Source organism: Oryzias latipes, chromosome 8, assembly GCF_002234675.1.
Source record: "Oryzias latipes chromosome 8, ASM223467v1".
NCBI lineage: Eukaryota > Metazoa > Chordata > Actinopteri > Beloniformes > Adrianichthyidae > Oryzias > Oryzias latipes.
The window spans coordinates 5,285,936-5,304,789 of NC_019866.2; the positions used below are offsets into that span (position 1 = coordinate 5,285,936).

The 18,854-nt window shown below is 41.3% G+C and overlaps 1 protein-coding gene across 2 annotated transcripts in view; it reads right to left on the reverse strand.

The window, feature by feature from the left end:
- The window catches only part of arhgap23 (Rho GTPase activating protein 23), a 65,437-nt gene that overhangs the window by 38,128 nt on the left and 8,455 nt on the right, over positions 1-18,854 (reverse strand). The window contains exon 1 of one of the 2 annotated variants that reach the window (XM_023957400.1): positions 13,976-14,311. The exons of the other annotated variant lie outside the window; for it this stretch is intronic. Within the exon in view, the coding sequence (XP_023813168.1) occupies positions 13,976-14,029 (54 nt within the window). The 5' untranslated portion in view covers positions 14,030-14,311. Of the gene's footprint in view, positions 1-13,975; positions 14,312-18,854 lie in introns of those variants that run through there. 2 annotated transcript variants of the gene reach the window in all.

Genomic DNA, 18,854 nt, shown 5'->3' on the forward strand with positions numbered 1-18,854 from the left:
CCTGACAGGAAACTCACAGGAAGAAGAAGAGCGAAGAGCACCAGACTGCTGATTGAGTTCTGCGCTGGAGTGTCACAAATAAGCCAGCCTGCAGACAAAACCATGGAATTTTATTCTAAAAGAGGCTTCAGAAAAGGTCATGGGGGGGGACAAATAAAACCAGAGGTAAAACTGTTCCCCTTCACTGCAAAAGTGTCTGACTTCTGTGAACACCTTCTGTCCCCTACTGGTGACACAGAAGCATTAAAGTAAAAAAAAATAAAACTAGACAGACATCTTGAAATAAAATAATAACAGTAAAAATAATAAAAATAAAATAAGTAAAAATAATAAAGGTAAAATAATCACTTTCCTGCCTTAAAACCATCCTTATCTCAAAAATTTTACACCAAATATGGACAACGATTATGTTGCAGCCAAAAGGATTTAAACTAACTAAAGTTACATTTTTTTCAAGTTTTGACTGACAAAAAGCTAAAGTAACAGTTTAAAGCGTGTAAAAAGACTTAATTTGACAGAGAAGCTACACATATAAACGATGCAGAGCTCCCAAAACCCAAGTCCTTGAAAGTTCTTTTGACATACATCATTCATTTCTTTATCCAGGATCTCAATATTAGCAGAATTTACAAAAACAAGATACGGTCTAAAAATGGGATGTAACCGTTTAAGCAGGTTAATTTTACCTTTAATCTCCAGTAAATCCCCTTGCCACAAAACCTATCGGTGGGTTCGACCGCATTCAGCCTGCAGTTAGATGCTCTGGACACTAGAGGGCAGCTGCAACCCAAACTCTGCAAGGAGATAAGTGGGCCACAGCGGATGGAGCTGAGGGTGGGGAGCGGCACAGTTTTGCACTAATATGTGTCACAATCCGTCAGGTGGGGGACGTGTCTGCGACCTCCAGATAGATGTCAGTCATCTGGAGGTGAAGATCGGAAAGGTCACACCTGCCATGGAGGAAGCTGGATGGTCTTCCCTGCCACACCCAGCAAGCAGAGGGGTGATGCATCAACAAGGCCAGCTTCCCTCCTGCACAGCGGAAGATTAAAGCAGCCCACCTGACCACGTGCAGCACGCGTCTTTTACATGTGCCTGTGTTTTAGAGCGGCTTCAATGTGAAACACTTCCCAAGGCTAGAATGCTTCGGCTCTCACAGATGTGCAACAACAAGAAAAGACTAGACTAGACTAGACTAGACTAGACTAGACTAGACTAGACTAGAATTTTAGAATAGAATAGAGTAATAGAATAGAATAGAATTAATATTAATCCCTAAGGAAATTCAAAAGCGGCCAGCTACTTGCATTCAAAACCATTCAAGCACATCTAAAAAACAATAAACAAGCAAAACTATAAAAAAAAGATTCAAATCTATTAATCACAACTATAATAAATCCAATAATTATTCAAAAATTAAAATCTAATACAATAAAACCATAAAACATTAAAGGCTTTTAACATTTTATTACTATTTATTTATAAATTATGAAATATTCTGGCTATATATGCTCAGCAGGAAAAGAAGCAACAAATCCAAATATTCATCCTCTTCACGTCATATGTCGCTAATTTGCAACATATAATAAAAGACTCCACTTATTTTAGCATTACCTTGAGTGGAAAAAATACAAAAGAATATATATTTTTAATGATTCATTCATTTTCTAAACCTGTTCGTGGGCAAAAAGCAGTGTACACCCTGGACAGGGCCACAATCACACACTCATACACACTCACATTCACACCTGGGGACAGTTTAAAGTGACCAATTAACTTGTGAAGCATGTTTTTGGACGGTGGGAAGAAAGCCAGGGAGATGCAAACTCCACACAGAAAGATGATTCTTTCAGGTCTCCCAGCCGGGGGGCAAGAGCGCTAACCAGTGTCCCACCATGAAACATGTCTTTAGAATATTTGGAAATAAATTCAGGGTTGAAAAATGTCAGATGCAAAAGTCTGAGTGTCCTTAATGCTACAGATGGGATCGATGCTGCTGAAAGTAAAACATCCACAGATGAAAAATAGGATCTAAACAACAAAGCAGGAAAGAGCGGATTCAGCGAAGACACTGAAATTCACACCAGACGCCGCCCTACGACTCGCCTTAATGCATCATTTCCAGGAAGGACACTAACATCTGAGCCACACAGCGGGAAAAAAAACCTTAATGTGTCTAGGAAGAAAGTTTGAAATGACTCTTTTGTGCAATCAAGGAATGAATAATCAAACTTTGTGGTCACGAGAGAGATTTCATGAGGTTTGGATGTGTGGGAGGGATTTCCACACAGCTGAGCGCGCTCACATCATCTCCTCTAGCTCACTAAGTAGAGAGATGGTGCTCGACTCTAAACTCATTAGCAGGGAGTGGCTCCTCTGGCCTCGGAGTTCAGATCCACACAGAGCCGAAGGGAAGCTGACTGAGCTTCTCCTCCTCATCTTCACAGCTTGGATTTCCCGTGTCAGACTGTTTTGTTTCAGACAGAAATGGGAGGTGATAACATTTAAATGAATAAATAGCCAGGTTGACGGTGTTAAGATGAGAGAAATTCTTTTCATTCATCCTGCCATCATTTAGGGCCCCCCATGACCCCCCACACAGGAACAAGCAGAGTCTGTGCATGAGGAAACCTGCAGGGAGAGGAGGTGAGCGTCAAAAAATGGGCGATGATTACAGGCTTAAAAGTAACCTTCACAGTTTATAGTGTGAAACCTCAGGATTTACAAGACTGCTGCCTTCAATTCACATTCTGGAAGTCAGTGAACCTGCAGGGACTCCAAACGCTTCCAAGCTGCAACAAACATTTCCAGAGATTTTTATCTGCTCCTTTCTGAGGCGGACTTCATTTCTCCTCATGAATGTACGGCTCCTGCACAACATCAGGGCCGATGACGACAGCAGGCAAAGAACTGTAGGCTCTCCTTGAGCTGTACCCCCTCCCCTTATCTCCTCCTTTTCTGTCCTGACCACAACCGCTGGGAGCAATCAGGCCGTCACGTCTGAGCTCCTCTGCAGTAAGAGCCCCCACCCTCTCCTCTTTCCCTTTTTCTTCTCCTTCTTTTCGGCTTGTTTACCAAAGCAGACCTCAGCAGCAGAAAACCACAGGGCTCCAGCAGGCCATTAGACTCTCTCCACCCCAACTTTGGGGAAAGAACATCCACCCTGAACCCCTTCTTCCATCCCCCTTCACAAGCCTTGAAGTTTAAATTTAGCTCATCTCTGCTTCTGTGTAATTACAGCAGAAATTATAACTTTTAGACAGTATTATGACGTCGGTCTGATCAGCTAAAGCTGGACCCCAGCTTGCATCTCAGGGCCCGAAGCGGGCTAGAGTCCAGCGTACGAGGGGTGGCGACCAGGAAACCGAGCGGTTAGAAAAAGAAAGAAGGCAAAAAGAGACTTGAGTGTTTATTAGAGCAAACGTGATGGCCCACTCGCCGCCTACATCAGCTCTGGATTTTCCATTTGAGGTCATCTGGTTTCTACATTCCTGCAATGCACCAACCATCGCACCCCGCCGAGGAAGTCCTCCATCGCCCCGTTCACTATGGACGGAGCAGTCTAGCAGTTCTCAGACTGAGGAGGAGGGCTGGGAGTCCTTTAGGCAGTCTGAGGGCACTGAGAGCTGTTTACCATAATCAGAAATACTCCCTCATTTGTCTCATATCCTAAAAATAGAAAGACAACAAACTTTGGCCAAAAAAGACGTTAAACCTGGTTTATCAGTTTGAAAAAAATATGTTTGTGTAAATTAAAACCCACTCTGTCTGTTAGGTTTTATGGATTTCTAAAAGAAAAAACATTTCTTTTTACTGTACATTTGCCTCTTTGCAAAAATCTTGGCAAAAACCAGGCACATTTTCGGTGAGTTTTTGATTTTGTGGCGGAGCAAATGCACAGAAAGAAAGAAGAATTGTGAAAATAATCATCTGTCCTTTACTGCTGCGGGACAGAAAAACATTGGAGTCTGTTATGACCTAAAGCGTTCTGATTCCAGGTCATGCATGACCAGACGTTTACAGTAAGTTTGTGATGTTACAGTTTCAGACTCTTATTTAATGGACATGGCACATTTTCTTAAGATTTAAGGCTCCTTTATTATTGAGTGACAAAGTGAATTCATGGGTCGAAATGTTTCCGTCCAAGCTGGTTTTCAAACCGCGTCAGCCACAATTGACAGAGATAGTGTGACACTGTTTCCCACCAAAGAAGCAAACTCTACGAGGTGAACTAAAGGCCAACAGACAACATTCTTCTTGTCATGCGGCGTAAAATAAAGCGGTATTTCTTGTTTGGGTCATTGCAAAATATTTTTCCAGTTTTTGCTGTGCGCCCTTGTATGTTTGGTTTTGTTTTGGCTTCGTGACATAAATAAAAAAAAAAATTTATATACACACATATATATATATATATATATATATATATATATATATATATATATATATAACATAGTACATGTTACTTTGAAATTTTGAAGGATCTCCACAAAAAAATCCAGGGTTTCCTGGTTAAAATTCCTTGTGCGAATCTTGAACAAAGCAACTGTAGATGTTTCTTTTTCGTTTCTTTGTTCCTGAATCTACTGAACCAGCGATGCCACCTAAATTTCTGCTTCCTTTTCTCCTCCCTCCTCTCTCTAAGATGCTGTCCGTAGATAGCATGGCCTGTTTTGAATACAGAGGGGGATCAGCCTCGCTATCGTTTCATCAGCGTCTTCCTGTTGACACACAGCAGACGGTGAGACACATCTCTGGAGCTCAGCGATGCTGGTGTCCCCATCAGCACCGCTTGATGAGATCCGTCTGCCAGGCTGATGATGATGCTGATGATGATGCCATGATTAAAGTTAGCAGCTCAGATTCAAACTGACCCTTGAGGCCTCATGGCTGCCTTCATCCCAAACGGAGAAGGTCAGACCTCATGGAAGGATGGGTCTCCCTGTTTGGGCAGCCAAGGGCAGTGACACAAGAGCTGCACACCCACATATGGTTTCACTCGATTATTTAGATGAAAGACTTGCTCGGAGCAAAGAGCAGATGCAACAGAGACAAACTGTACTCCTTCCACTCTGTAAACGGAAAAAAAATGAACCAGAATCGAGCCGGAACAGGCCTTTTACGGCATACACGAATACCTGATGTCTTCTGGATGAACAGAAGTTCACATTCAGACGGAAAAAAAGAAAAGGCTTTTTCAAAACAAAAGCGGGGAGAATCCACAAATCAGATGACCAAAGAAGGAGATGGATGTGGATCCAAGAAGAGGCAAAAACTGCAGAAAGTCGTGGAAAAAACAAAAAAGCCACTTTTTGGGTTGAAACATAACAGATAAAAGCTGAGAGAAAAAGCAGGAGGAGAGTCAGCGAGAGAAGAGCTGGACGTTGACTGCATCTGTATCGACTAGGGTTTCAGTGATGTTTGTCAGAGATTATTTTCAATCCAAACAAACCCAAAGCACAACTGTTGTTTACTGAGCTGCAGCAATTAAGCCTCTTACATTTATGCACTTAGAGCAAATATTTAAAGTAAAGTGAGGCTTGAAGACCTACCTTGATGATGATTTTTTTGTGTGATTTATCATGTTCTTGTGGTGTTTTTTTACTCATAATGGCGGACATACATAAAAAAATAAGATTACAATTGCATTTCTGAGTATTAATTTATTCAAATCGTTAAGAATTTGGATTAGACGAAAAAAATGTTTTTAAAAAGAGCTTGTTTGTTTTGCAGAAAATATGCTGGGTATGAAGAGAGCATGTAATAATAATCATAATAAGTATAATAATGAATTGGATTTATCTGCGCTTTTTCAGACGCTCAAAGCGCTTACCATGTTTGTCCATTATTTATTCACACTTGGTGATGGTGAGCGGCTGATGTAGCCGCCACAGCTGCCCTGGAAAAGACTAAAAGGGGCGTGGCTGCCTGTGTGTGCCTACGACCCCTCTGACCATCACCGGGGCATTCATGGGCATTCGCACACCAGTGGGGCAACGCTGGAGGCAGGAAGGGTGAGAGGTGTCTTGCCCAAGGACACAAAGACAGTTGACAGGGGGGACCGCCGACCCTTTGATCATTGGTCGACCTACTCAACCGCTTGAGCCACTGCCGCTGTAAACTGAGAGCTCTCGGGAATAGGGAGGGGAAGTGGGGCGGGACTGCTCTGCACCAACAGTCTTGCCCACAACTCAGAGATGAATTTCGAATGAACTCCTGCCGCTATGTCCTAGAAAACGACACAGGTTTGTATCATTTTGGTTAAAAATGACATCCATCCATCCATCTTCCTCTGCTTATCCGGGACCGGGTCGCGGGGGGAGCAGTCTAAACAAAGATGCCCAGACCTCCCACTTCCTCCAGCGCCTCTGGGGGGACCCGAGGCGTTCCCAGACCAGCCGAGAGACGTAGTCTCCCCAGCGTGTCCTGGGTCTTCACCGGGGCATCCGCCCAATGGGACGTGCCCAGAACACCTCCCCAGGGAGGCGTCCAGGAGGCATCCGAACTTCATGCCCGAGCCACCTCAACTGGCTCCTCTCCATGTGGAAAAATGGTAAAAATGGCTTAAAAAAAGTGGTAAAAAAAGAGACAATCATAATTAAAATGCCACTGGGAACACTTTGAAAATGGACCAAAAGATGAAGATTACATCCTAAAGATCCATTAGGTTCTTGACACTTCTGAAAAAATGTTTTTCTGATCTCTTATTTCTTCTTTTCAGTACTTGTTGTGAATTGTCTATAAAATTGCAGACGGTGATTTCAGACACAGACTTAGGAGTCTATTGAAATAATGTTCCTCTGTCATGGTCGGGTCCCCGTTGGCTCCTTCTCGTGACCAGACTGCAAATGTTAAACTGAATATTCACCAATGATGCAGCTCAAACACTAATTTTAAACAGGTTGGACTGGAAATATCAACCAAACCAAAACAACAAATGTAAACAGACTCCCAGCATCCTCTGCTCACAGTATCCTTCCCATTAAGATCAGTGTCTCCACTTTCAAACACGCTTCCTCATCGCTAAAAGTCTTTGCTTTTCCTGCACGTGCTTTTACTCGGCAACACTTTGGTGAAAGTGGAGCTGGAGGTCAGCGAGTCGGTGCAATCGCCCCGATGAAACTTCACTGTGAGTGACCTGCTGTTCGCGGTTCATTAACGCCGGAGCAAAGCTTTCATTGGAGGAAAGCTGGCTGCCTGCCATTTACACTTTAAACAAAGCCAAAGCATCCTTTCCTGATCGGGAGGAGCAAACACCACCGCGCTGTCCTTAGGCTTTGAATAATACATGACAGGAAGTGAAACATCAAACAATGTATGTAACTTATTATCACAAAGAATTCGTAACAACAACAATGAAAAGTAATAATTACAATAATAGAATAAAAAGGGGAAATCTGGACCAGCAAGTCCATGACAAATTGTTTGAAAAAAGCGGATTTTAGGAAACTTAGAACTAAAACCTGCAGACGGGACAAGAGGACGGCTACAAAACAGGCCTGACCCCATGTGACCCCTCTATTGCCTTGTGTTTGGAGACTTTGCCTTTTATAATACTTTATTTTGAAAGGAAAAAGACAAAACATTAAAAAACAAGAATTAAACAGAATTTTTGAGTGAATAAAAAGTGCAAAAGAAAAATTGGAATAATAACAACATTAGACTGATTGTAATATTATTTTAAATTATTTGAGACGTGTAGAATGAACTTAATTTTTAGATTAATATTTGATAGTAATAATGTAAAAACGGAAGAAAGAATGTAAAGAAAATGATTGAAAAGATAATAAATGATTTGATTTACACATAATGTATTTTTTTAAATAGATTCTTCACCACAAAAAAACTAAATTTAGACTGATGAGATGACCAATTAAACAGATATAAGGTCATAGCGTAAGAGCAAAAGATGGATAGTGGTTTATTTCTTTTAAAGTATAAATATGTTTACATTACGGCAGGCCTAGTTTACATACTAGTAGAGGAAATTTTAATACATGCAAAATTGGAATTTTACTGACAACTTGTGAAAATAGTGAAAAGTTTTGTCATTTTGCAGCCTGTGAAGCGAGGAAAACTACAAAAAAAAGTCAACATATTATCAAAGTTTGCAATAAAACATAAATAAAAATTCCAAAGCTGGTTTATTTGAGGCTTGTTTGTTTTCCAGGCTATAACACAGATGTTTTGGTGCAAATGCCTCACATCACATGGTAATGTGTCATAATTTAAAGGTCATATCCCTTTAAGGAGTGTTCCACTTATTTCACAGATGGGGCGGGCCTGTACAGCCGTCTGAGAAGAAAAAAACGAATTATTAACATAAAGCATGTTGGTTCAAGTAGTATGATGAAGATAAATGATGTGCATGGAGAGGCTTTCCGTGGGACTGTAGAAATGCATGACTGGGTTTTAAAATACTTTTAATAAACTGAACACTACAACAAACTAAAGTAAACACAAATAAGGACAAATGTTTGCAGTATTTTTATTTTGTATTAGATGTTTTTATGATAATTAAAGTTAAGAAAAACACGTCCAGTACTTCAAAAAATGTTCAATGTGGACATTTAATGATCCTATCTACATAGATAGATATTTTTTCTGTGTGTCATCTTTTGTTTAGCAGGTCTGAATGAGCACACAGCTGTACGATCAACATAGAAATGTAAGCTTTCTGCCTTAAGAACTCAAACTCTTTGTTTTTATCAACGACCTGAAAACAGGGAATGCATGTTCCTTTTTTGTGTTACTGCAGCTTCCGACCATCACAATTAGCTGATCGTCTGAAAAAAGGAGAGGGAAGATTCTAAACTTTAAAGAAAAATATATAGGATGCTGTAAAAAAATGCATTTTAACAAACTGACTTGTGTCATTTAACTTACAAAGATTTGTTGTTTCTTTTTAACAGAAAAAATGACAAAACTTTTATATTTTGCATTTGACATGACAAGCAACTAAACTTAAGAAGAACTGGCTGAAATTGTAAGAACTCTTCATCAAATAACAAAAAGTTAAATTTTTTCTTGTTTCTGCTTCCAAATGGGCAAGATTTTAGTCTTTGCTGGATAAAAACAACAATTAACTTAATTAAGGTTAAATAATTTTGATTATTTTAATACAAGTAATGAATGTAGAACCTGCTTTGTTTTCTCTTTTGGTGCCTCACAAGGTCAAACATTTATCTTCTAAAAGAAATATACATTTGTTAGATTCACTTTTAATTAAAAAAATACATAAAACTTAACAAATATTGAGAATTTTTACGTATTTAAATGATAGATAAAAGGATAGAGCTAATAACATAAAATAAAAACATTTTCTCCTAATCCTCCTGTAATGTTGTGGGTCAAATTGACGCATTTTGAAATTTAAAAAAATGTTTATACATCAACAAGAAGTATTTTTCCAGTTTAAAACTTCTCCTGGTTGGCTTATTTAGTATAATCAACATATAATCAACGTATAGAAACAGACATCAATGCTGTTCATCAGAAACGATAACAGGAGCGTTAAATATTTTGCGACAAAACAAAACATGAATCGACAGGAACAGACAGGAAAAATATCTGAATCCATAAACAGACATCCCTGCTGCTGATGCTTCATCAGCTTCTCCTCTTCCTCATTCAGTGCAATTCCTGCTTTTAAAAAACTCTGTGGCGCAGACGAGTTTGGAGTTTTGGCTCGTTTTCAGCGCTCTGCACAAACACGAGCACGCCGGGAGTCATGTGGTTTTCCCATCACGTAATTCTTCTAAGAGCAAATCAGATCATCTGAATGGCAGCCCCTGTTTAACCCCTGGACCCCGACGCCCACAGCGACAAGCGTCCCTTCCTGCCTCTTTAGCCTCTTTTCTGGGGGCCAAGTGTGTTACAAGGGGGGTGTGCCCCGCCCTGAACCCTGACCCTGATTCCCGTCGTTCTTGCTCCATCACCACTGTCCCTCGAAATCAGAAATATTGCAAGTCTGCATTTCTGAACAAGACCTGACCCGCTTTCCGCAGCCCCGACGCGTATCAGGAGCCGAAAAAGTTTCCCAAACGAAAACAGCCCATGGAGGCACGCACAGCTTCTGCAGGCAGGCACCAACACAAAGAGGCACTGAGACACGCCAGACCCTCAACAGGCTGAATCTAATTAGCCTTCATTTGTTTCTGAGAGCCTTTGTTTCACACCAAACCTCCCAGCGCCTGTTGGGCAGACGCTATTAGAGGAAAAGAAGGAAAAAGGTTCAGCGATTGCTTGTGGTCCCGAATAAACCAGCTGACTAAAGTGAGATCAATAATAAAGCATTAGCTGGGGGGGGCTGCCTTACAGAGATGCACTCCAGCAGCCGCTCCCCTTTTCCCACAGTAAACAAGGTCAGTACCAACTGATGTCCTTCGTCCGCCGCTGCGCCGGCCCGTGTTTGTACAGCATCAAGGACTTCCTCTTGTAAACACGGAGGGAGAAGGCCAGAGAGTAAGGAGGGACATGCACGTTCACGCACCTGCAGCTCTGACCTCCTCGGGGCGAAGCTAACATGCAGGAGAGCCCGTGTCCGTGGACACCTGGGCATTATTTGTGTGTGATTTCAGTGGAACCCGCTTGGGTTAATGATTGCACATGCGAGGCCTGAGCAGAGGCGCAGCTGTTGGAGGAATGCAGCGGGGGTGAAGGAGGTGTGAACGTGTGTGAGGTGTTTTTGGGGAGTTAATGGACTGAGGCATGGCAGGAATACACACTTTCCTGTCATGCTCTGCACTCTAAGTTGATTTCAGAACAGGCTTGGTTGTGTTATCGCGGTGTCAGATTGCAGTTCTGAGCTGCAGAACAGAGTTGATCTGCGTCTCATCTGCAGGCATGGATTGTTTTCACTCATCCATATATCTTCTGAACTCGCTGAATCCCTTTTGGGGTCACGGGGTTGCTGGAGCCTGTCCCAGCTGATGTTGGGTAAAGCTGGGGTCACCTGGCAAGAGTTTTCACTCAAAATAATCGTAAAAATCCCCCTGTCGGGTAGCAGGTATTTCTAAAATACTCAGTACCTGCTGTGCTTTGTGTGCTCTTCAGGCCGTCTGAGTGATCCCTGATGATGCACACTGCAAACCTTTTGATATTTACAAGATTTAAAACCTTGTGTTAAGAAAGTCAAGATATTTTGCTAAGTTTTAAGCTGTTTTAACTTCTCTTTGCTCAGCACCTTTCCAAGCTTTTTTCAATATCAGCACAGTTGAGGATCTAGAAATATGGAAATTGTTATTAATTATTTTGCTCCAAACTACTGACAATAGAAAAACTTGATTTTAGACTCGTAAAAATCTCAAATTTCACAGTAATTTTTGGTTTAGTTTGAAGGATGTTACTTTAAAGTTCAATCAAAGTTGACATGTCAGATTGGCACTTGATTATTCTGGAAGCATTTTTTCGGATTTATGTCCTAAAGACCGTTTCACACAGCCACGACAAACATTTTGCACATACTGAATGGATGAAAATTGGTTATAAATGAATATTCGTGGAAAAAGTGTGAAAAGTTGTGGTGGTTTGTGTAAAAGTTTCACAGATGTGAATGAACCAAGCTAAGACCACAGAAGAAGTTCAAATAACCAGACATAGAACGTGTAAATCTACGTAGAAGTTGAACCGTGTGTGACTATTGCCCTGTTTTAATGCAATTCATTAGTGATTTGTGCGTCAATTATGCAATTTTAACGTGAAGTGTGCGCCGTATACGTGGTATAAACGTTACACATCGGTGGTGAAAAATCTGTTAGACATGCGGTGGTGGAAAGCCACAAATCTGTGTTTGTATCTTTAAAAAAATCCTGCTCAATTTCAAATAAGCTACGTAAAATACGCATAACTGTGTAATCCTTAACCAACCAAATATTTTTGAACCGTTCAAAACTGAATTCACGCCAAGACTGACGAACACAAGAAACACCTATGAATTACGTATATCACGCATGTACCAGGGAAGACAGAAATATCATGCGTGGTAAATGTGCAAAATGTACGTAGTGGCTGTGTGACACGGCCCATTTTATGAGGCAGTTTTAAGACTTGTACTAAGATAGTAACTTCATTTTGTTCATACGTGTTTCATTCTAAAATCAGTCATTTGTACTTACACTATTTTTTTTCACTGTAACCAAAATAATATACAATTGGGTCCATAAACCCTAAAAAATACAAACCATTTGCTTAAAACTATAGCAAAAAATACTTGTTATCGAGCTGAATAACATTCAATTTGAAGCAACTCTACCAGTTTGCTTTTTAGCTGATTTTTTTCCTTTTTAAATCTTTGAGTGGAAGTCCTTGATTCTAAATGTTGATATTGTATTATATGATTTCTTGCTAAGTTAAATGACTTGCTACATGAACAGATAATTGTACAACTTTCTAGTGATTTTCTTATTAGATTAGTGTTCTTTTCCTATTTTTAGGCTACCTGTTATCGTCTTTTGTCCTGCTTCGGTCATGTGATCAGCTGGACATGGTGATGGTTTGTGTCGGTTTTCCCTCCAAAGTTTGGATTTTCATGAGCAGAAAGCCTGTCAGAGATAAGCTACAAATCGATGACGAGGCTCCAGGACGAAGCTGCATTACAGCTCATCAGCAAACAAATGAGGCTGCAGTGGCACAAAAAGCAAAGAAACTTCAACATCGACCAGAATTTTCATAACAGCGCTCTCGTGTTTCTCATCTTCCACATAATCAGGCATCACTGGGGTGTAATGCAGCTCTGCCCAGCCACCCCTCTCTCCTTATTGATCCCCCCCCCCCCCCCACACACACACACACACCACCACCATCCCTGCACAGCTGCATTAGAGCAGAACCACTAACAATGTTTCACCAGTCCCACTGGACAAAAACTACATTTATCCCACATTATCTTATTGGTTTCTAATCCATTCTGATGGTTAAATTGCAGAGTGAAACAAAATAAAGTAGAGAGAAAAAAAAAGAATATGAACAAATCTGCAATTGTAAAGTTCCAGTCAGATTTTAAGACTTCCTGTGGATTAATGTGACACTTTTATGGCCATTTGATCTCTAATTAAAGCAAGCTTAAAGGAAGAATTGCAGCTTTATGGCAGCGACAACATGCAACCGCAGGGACTCAGTTAAAGGGCAAAACCTCAGAGGAGGAAATGTTATTCTTTGCTCTGAAGGATAAACTTTGCAACAACAGATAAAGAAAATAGAAAGAAACCAAAAGCAGACAGAATGTTAATTACAGCACCACCCCAGAACACAGAGATGGTGGTAAACACGACCTCGTGACCCTGAGAGACACAAACATGCAGAGAGGACACAGTAAAATGTCTTCTACCACTGAATCTGTCTCACATGTTTGCATCGCACCACAGACAAAACCTGCTGAGCTGTGAGGAGACCAGAACTCCAAACCACAGGTCTTTCAACAGGAACATCAAACATGTCTCCTCAACGATTGTAATGGACGTTTCTTGAGTCAGCAGGTCTTCAACTGACCTCCACTGAGCTCTGAGGCTTTTTCTCCACAGAACATCATCTCCAAATCTTAAAAACAGTTGAGGTGAATCTCAGGATTTAAAGTGAAGTGTCTGAGAGTGATGCTCCCTAACATGTTCTGCCTCTCCAAGTGCATCAACAATTAGTACAGTAAAACTCCGTGGAAGCCCAGAGGAGGGGGGCGCAATCCCAGTTTGGGACGTCCCGTCCTCCTCCTGCCTGCAGCAGCGAGACGCGGACAAAGGACCGCGCCAAACTCGCGTAAAAACCTGCCCGTGGATCCGTTTCTGAACCGACTTTGCGCCGGCATCAGCTCTCAATCCCACACAGCAGCGGCCGGCTCGCGTTCGGCACGTCCACGAGTGCAGGGCGGCTGCGTAAACGGGACTCCGCTAAGCCTCTTAGGAAATCACGCTCTCTGATCAGCCCCGCGGCGCCGCGCTTCGCTCTGCGCCAAGGACCCAGGTTAAGAGTAAGGAGAGCTACTCACATGGTTCTCGGTGTACGGTGGTATTCCAACAAGGCAAAATGCAACTCCATTCATTGGACAGCAGAAAGTGTTTGGCTGCAACAAGGAGAGGCAGGGTTGCTGCTGCGCGGGCGGCAACAGACGCAGAGGGGAGTAACAAAGCCCCGCTCCACAACGCTAATTTATACACTCAACACTTTTCCAGCTTCCTTCCTGCAGAAAGAAAAAAAACTTTATTCCCGTTGTTTCGGGACGTCCAGCGCGTTGCCCCCCGCCTCCTCCTCCTCTTCGTCTTCTTCCGCCAGACCGCATCAGTTGTGCGTTTCTAAATCCTGGCGTGCTGTTCCCGTCTGGAAAAAGAGCGCAGCAGGAAGAGAGGAGGGCCGGCCTTCAAAGTAAAGTCCGCCGAAGGGATGCGCCCTCGGTGCAACAAAGCAAAGGTTCTCTGGAAGCCGTGGATAAATGTTGATCCGCTCCTTTTGCAGTTTCATCTCTCCTTAGCCATTTTCTTAAGCACAGAAAATGAAATCAAAAACTGATGAAAGTCTCCTTAAAATAATCCACGTCTGAAACTCTTTTTACGCACGTGTTTTTTCCTCTCTCCTTTCTGCACCGCTCCTCTTCACCGGAAGTTGTATTTTCTTATAGTATTTTTAACTTGGTTAGGAGTGAGTGAAACTGGAGGAGGATATGTTGAATAAATCAGTGCGGGCCACCCTGCAGACCCGCAGAATGCGGGCTCCCTCTGCTGCGCTAAAAACATTTGCGTTTGATGGCTCCAGCGCCCCTGAAGATTATATTTTGAAACATTTTCATTAGCCATAGGTGACACCGGAATTAGAATCAGCCAGAGGAAAGGTTCTTCCAGTGGCTTTTTAGCAAATTGTAGGGAAAATGCATTGTTACATTCCTTAAAAACGACACCGTTTTTTTTATTGTGGCAAAAAATGTCATAAACATAATTAAAAGACTAACTGAGAATGCTTTTAAAAGAAATCAAAAGATGGTCTGAGCAGGACCTTTGATCCAACTTCCTCTTGATGTTACAAAATCTTTGGTTGGTTTTAAAAAAACGTTTATAAAAATAAATATTCAATACATAAATCTTTTCCTTAAATACTTTCTGTTTTGCACCAAAAACCACTTCAGTCTGAAAAGAGTCTCATAAAAGTCCCATTGCTGGCCTGAGTCATGATGGACACAACTTAGAAACAATGGCGGAAAACTCAGTCCATTTACATGATTCTTTCCACACACAAAATAGTCGGTGCCTTCCTGGAAAAGTGATGACATCCTCGTATTTTTAGCTGCAGATAAATGCGGCCGGTGTGAATCAATGCACACAGAGTCTGAGAAAAGCATAAACAAAACAGAAACTACAGACGGCTGCCAAGAAGTTCCACTCTATTGGATGCTATATATAAAATCTATGAATGATGTTATGTCTAAGTGGGTGTGAACTCGAGTTAAGGGAAAAGATTTAAACGTGGAGACTTGTTGAGGTTTTATCTGTTGGAACCTCAGTTGGAGGCCCATGTGGCTACTATTACTCATGAGAGGTATCAGGAGGCCACTTCAAAGCTACGGCGAGGCAGGCTGGAGCGAGGAAAAGGAGCTTACAGGAGTGTTCCCACGCGATGCCTGCAGCTGCTAACTGCGGCCTTCATTTCACTGTGTTCGTCGCTCCTGAGACACAAAAATCCAAGTTCTGACCCCCAATTATCTCCCATTCGATGCAGATAGTTACCATGTGTTTCCTAAAGCCCCCCCCCCTTCAGGTTACATGGACGGTTCAGGCCGAGAGGTATCCCAGATAGTCTGGAAATCCACTGTGGTGAAGTGAGAGCCAGGGAGACTTAGCAGGGGGATCTGGCTGCTGGAGTCAGAGAGGAGGGTCTCTGCGGATGAGGGCTGTTGCCACTGGTCGTTTTCTTTCTCTGCAGCTCTCCTTGCAGAAAATCTGTTTTCTATTCCAGCTGATGAAGGCATAAATCTGTCTGTATCCCTGTGCTTCTCTGCAGAAACAGAGATTGTTCCTGCTGCGGTCAGAGGTTTGTCCGCGTTTTCTTGTAAATTGTACGAAGAGACAATCTCATGCAATGAAGCGTTTTAGCTTTCAAGCTTGAAAAACTGACTTTCTATCATTGATGACCTAGCAGAGAGATAGAGATGCAGAGAAAATGAACGTCTTAATATCCAATTTTAAGAACCAATCTCTCAAAAACTGAATTGTCTGTCTCCAGGTCCTGTGACACATATCCTGATTTCCCAATCTGACATTGATGTGAGGCGACACGCCCTGATATCTTTCCCTGAAGGCCTGGCTGGAGATGAGCTGGAAGCCTCCCCTCGGTCATTACATAATTGCAACCTCTTAAACACCCATCATTCTGGAGGTGAGGTCACGCGTGGGGAGAAGACACAAGTGTGGGTGGGCATCCCTCATCCTATTCCAGGCCACTTCACAGAGCGTAGTATGCTATTATTAATTATAGCCACTCCATTTACTCCAACTTAACCCCCCACCGAGGCTGCTAACCTCCTATTCTCCCATATCTCCTCAGTTTCAGGAGATGTCTGTTGCTCCACATCTTTTCAGCATCGCTCACTTCCAGCCTCTGCAGAGTTGGCAACACCCCGCTCTCTGTTGGGAACGCCACATAATCCTGCCACTTGATACAGCTGCCTTTATTTAAAAAGAGCGGAGGAGCTAAAATGAGAAAGGCTACAAGGTGAACATTCAGCCAGGTTGCGGTATCACCTTCTCTTTGTCTAATTCAATATGAAGGGGAACTTTGTTTCAGTCTGGAGCTTAAAGATCCACTCAGAAGAAAATCATGTTTTTCTCATGATGGAGGATGAACATAACGAAAACTAAGCTTAAAATGGCCTTTCTGAGTATTTCTTTGTTCAAATCGTTGTTAGATAAGATGAAAAAATGTGGTTTAAAAAAGCATGTAGTTGTGACGTAGGTGCTACAGTTGACGGGCCACAGTCTCTTTGCTCCGCCCCATTCTGATGCATCCGCTTGCAGACAAATAGATCCATGAACGTCTTTGTTTTCCTCATCTGAGCTGAAATCTGGCTGAAAACTGCATGGCTGAATAGCTCCAATATGGCTCACCATTTTTTTTTGTAATCTGAGGTTGGGGCTGTAAGCTACTGGGAGAGCATTGAAAAGAATGGATGATGGGAAATGAGGGTAGGCTAACAATGTGCCAACAGTCCCGCCCACAACTCAGAGGTCAATTTCTAATGAATTTACTGCCGCTTCTGCAGAAACAATGTCCTAGAAAAAAAAACAGTATTTGGGATTTGGGCTAACAACGACATAATCATAAATAAAAGTCCATTGGGAAAGCTTTGGAGTTAGATCAAAAGATGATGGGAGTGTCTTTAATGAAAGAAATAAAAAATCTCTAGAATTGTTAAAAAAAAAGTCACCAGAATTTTTACAAATATCTGGGGTTACCCTGCAAAAAAGGCCCCCAAGTAATAGTTTAAAAAATTCCTAAAATTTGAAAAACTTTTTTAAATTAGCATAAAAATCTGTCACTGGGGTTAGAAAAACGGTCTTCCCAGGAATTGTTAATTTAAGAAACAAAATTCTAGTGACTAAAACATGTTTTCTCAAACTACGATCATTTTGATTTTTTTAAAAATAACCTTCTGATAAGATTATTTTTCTTGCACACAGAAAAAGGCAAGATTTCAGTTTCTGCAGTGCAGGAAGTGAAATTTATATTTAGTCAGCAGGTTTGAACGCATTGAGACGTCACTGTCACATATGTGCTTACAGTTGATGGTCCAATGCCTGTTGATGCTCAGGCTTCTGTGGAACGCCTTTGAAGGATCTGATGGAAAGGCAGAGATGTGACCCCAACCCTGCATGGATTACAGCCAGCGCTGTTAATTTCACCCCCTCTCCCTGCGAAACAAAGGAGCTCTCTTTGTCTGACCGGACAGCTGACACGAGAGGAAGCAGCAGCTGACTGGTCAGGAGAGGAGGGCGACAGATCCAATGGAACTGAATTTGTTAATAACAATTTGTTATGTGTCATAAACCTGTGTGGTGGCATTAGTGTAACAGAAAAACATCAGAAATGTGTAATGAGAGTCACTTGATCTGTGGTATATTCCTCACATATTTTTATTTTTCAGTTATTAATTCATGAAAACAACAATGTGCTAAAGCAGCCACTTCTTAAAAAATTATGCTAACCCTTTCATGTTTGAATTTATTTATAATCGTATATATATAAAATATTCTTCTGTGCTTTTTTCTCAAAAAATTGAATAACTGGAGTGGATTCTATGGTACGTTGTGAATTGATGACTTACAAAGTTAAATTTAGGAAAATGTCTCTTTAAATTGAATTACAAACACAATTTATATTACTATCCCATACACACCATGAATTGTCTATTTAGCTATTTTGTCCCCAGATTTGACAATAAAAGAAGAATTTATATACATTTATGAAGGTTTTTATCTTGGTGTTTGTCTGTTTTTTCTAGTAGATAACGTTAATCTTTACATTACTATGACGTAAGAATGACACAGACGCCCCATTAGCAGTTTTCTTTAAGAATTTGACAGGAAGGTTTTGAAAAAGCATTTAGCTTTGACATTTTCTGGTATAAAACAAGCATAATTAGAGTGACAATGCTTGGAAAACATTTTAGGAACATTTTTTTGTATAGTTCAGTGGAATTTGCCTGTTTTTTTTTTTTTGGTAAAATCTTTTCCCATCGTTTTAAATATAATCTGCTTTATTTTTGGACTTATACATTTTACTTTGGTCTGTACATGTTTTACTTTTGTCATTAATCATAAACAGTTGATAAACAGTTTGATCTTCATTTGTTGTGAGCTTTGCTAGAAAAAAGGCTCATTGCA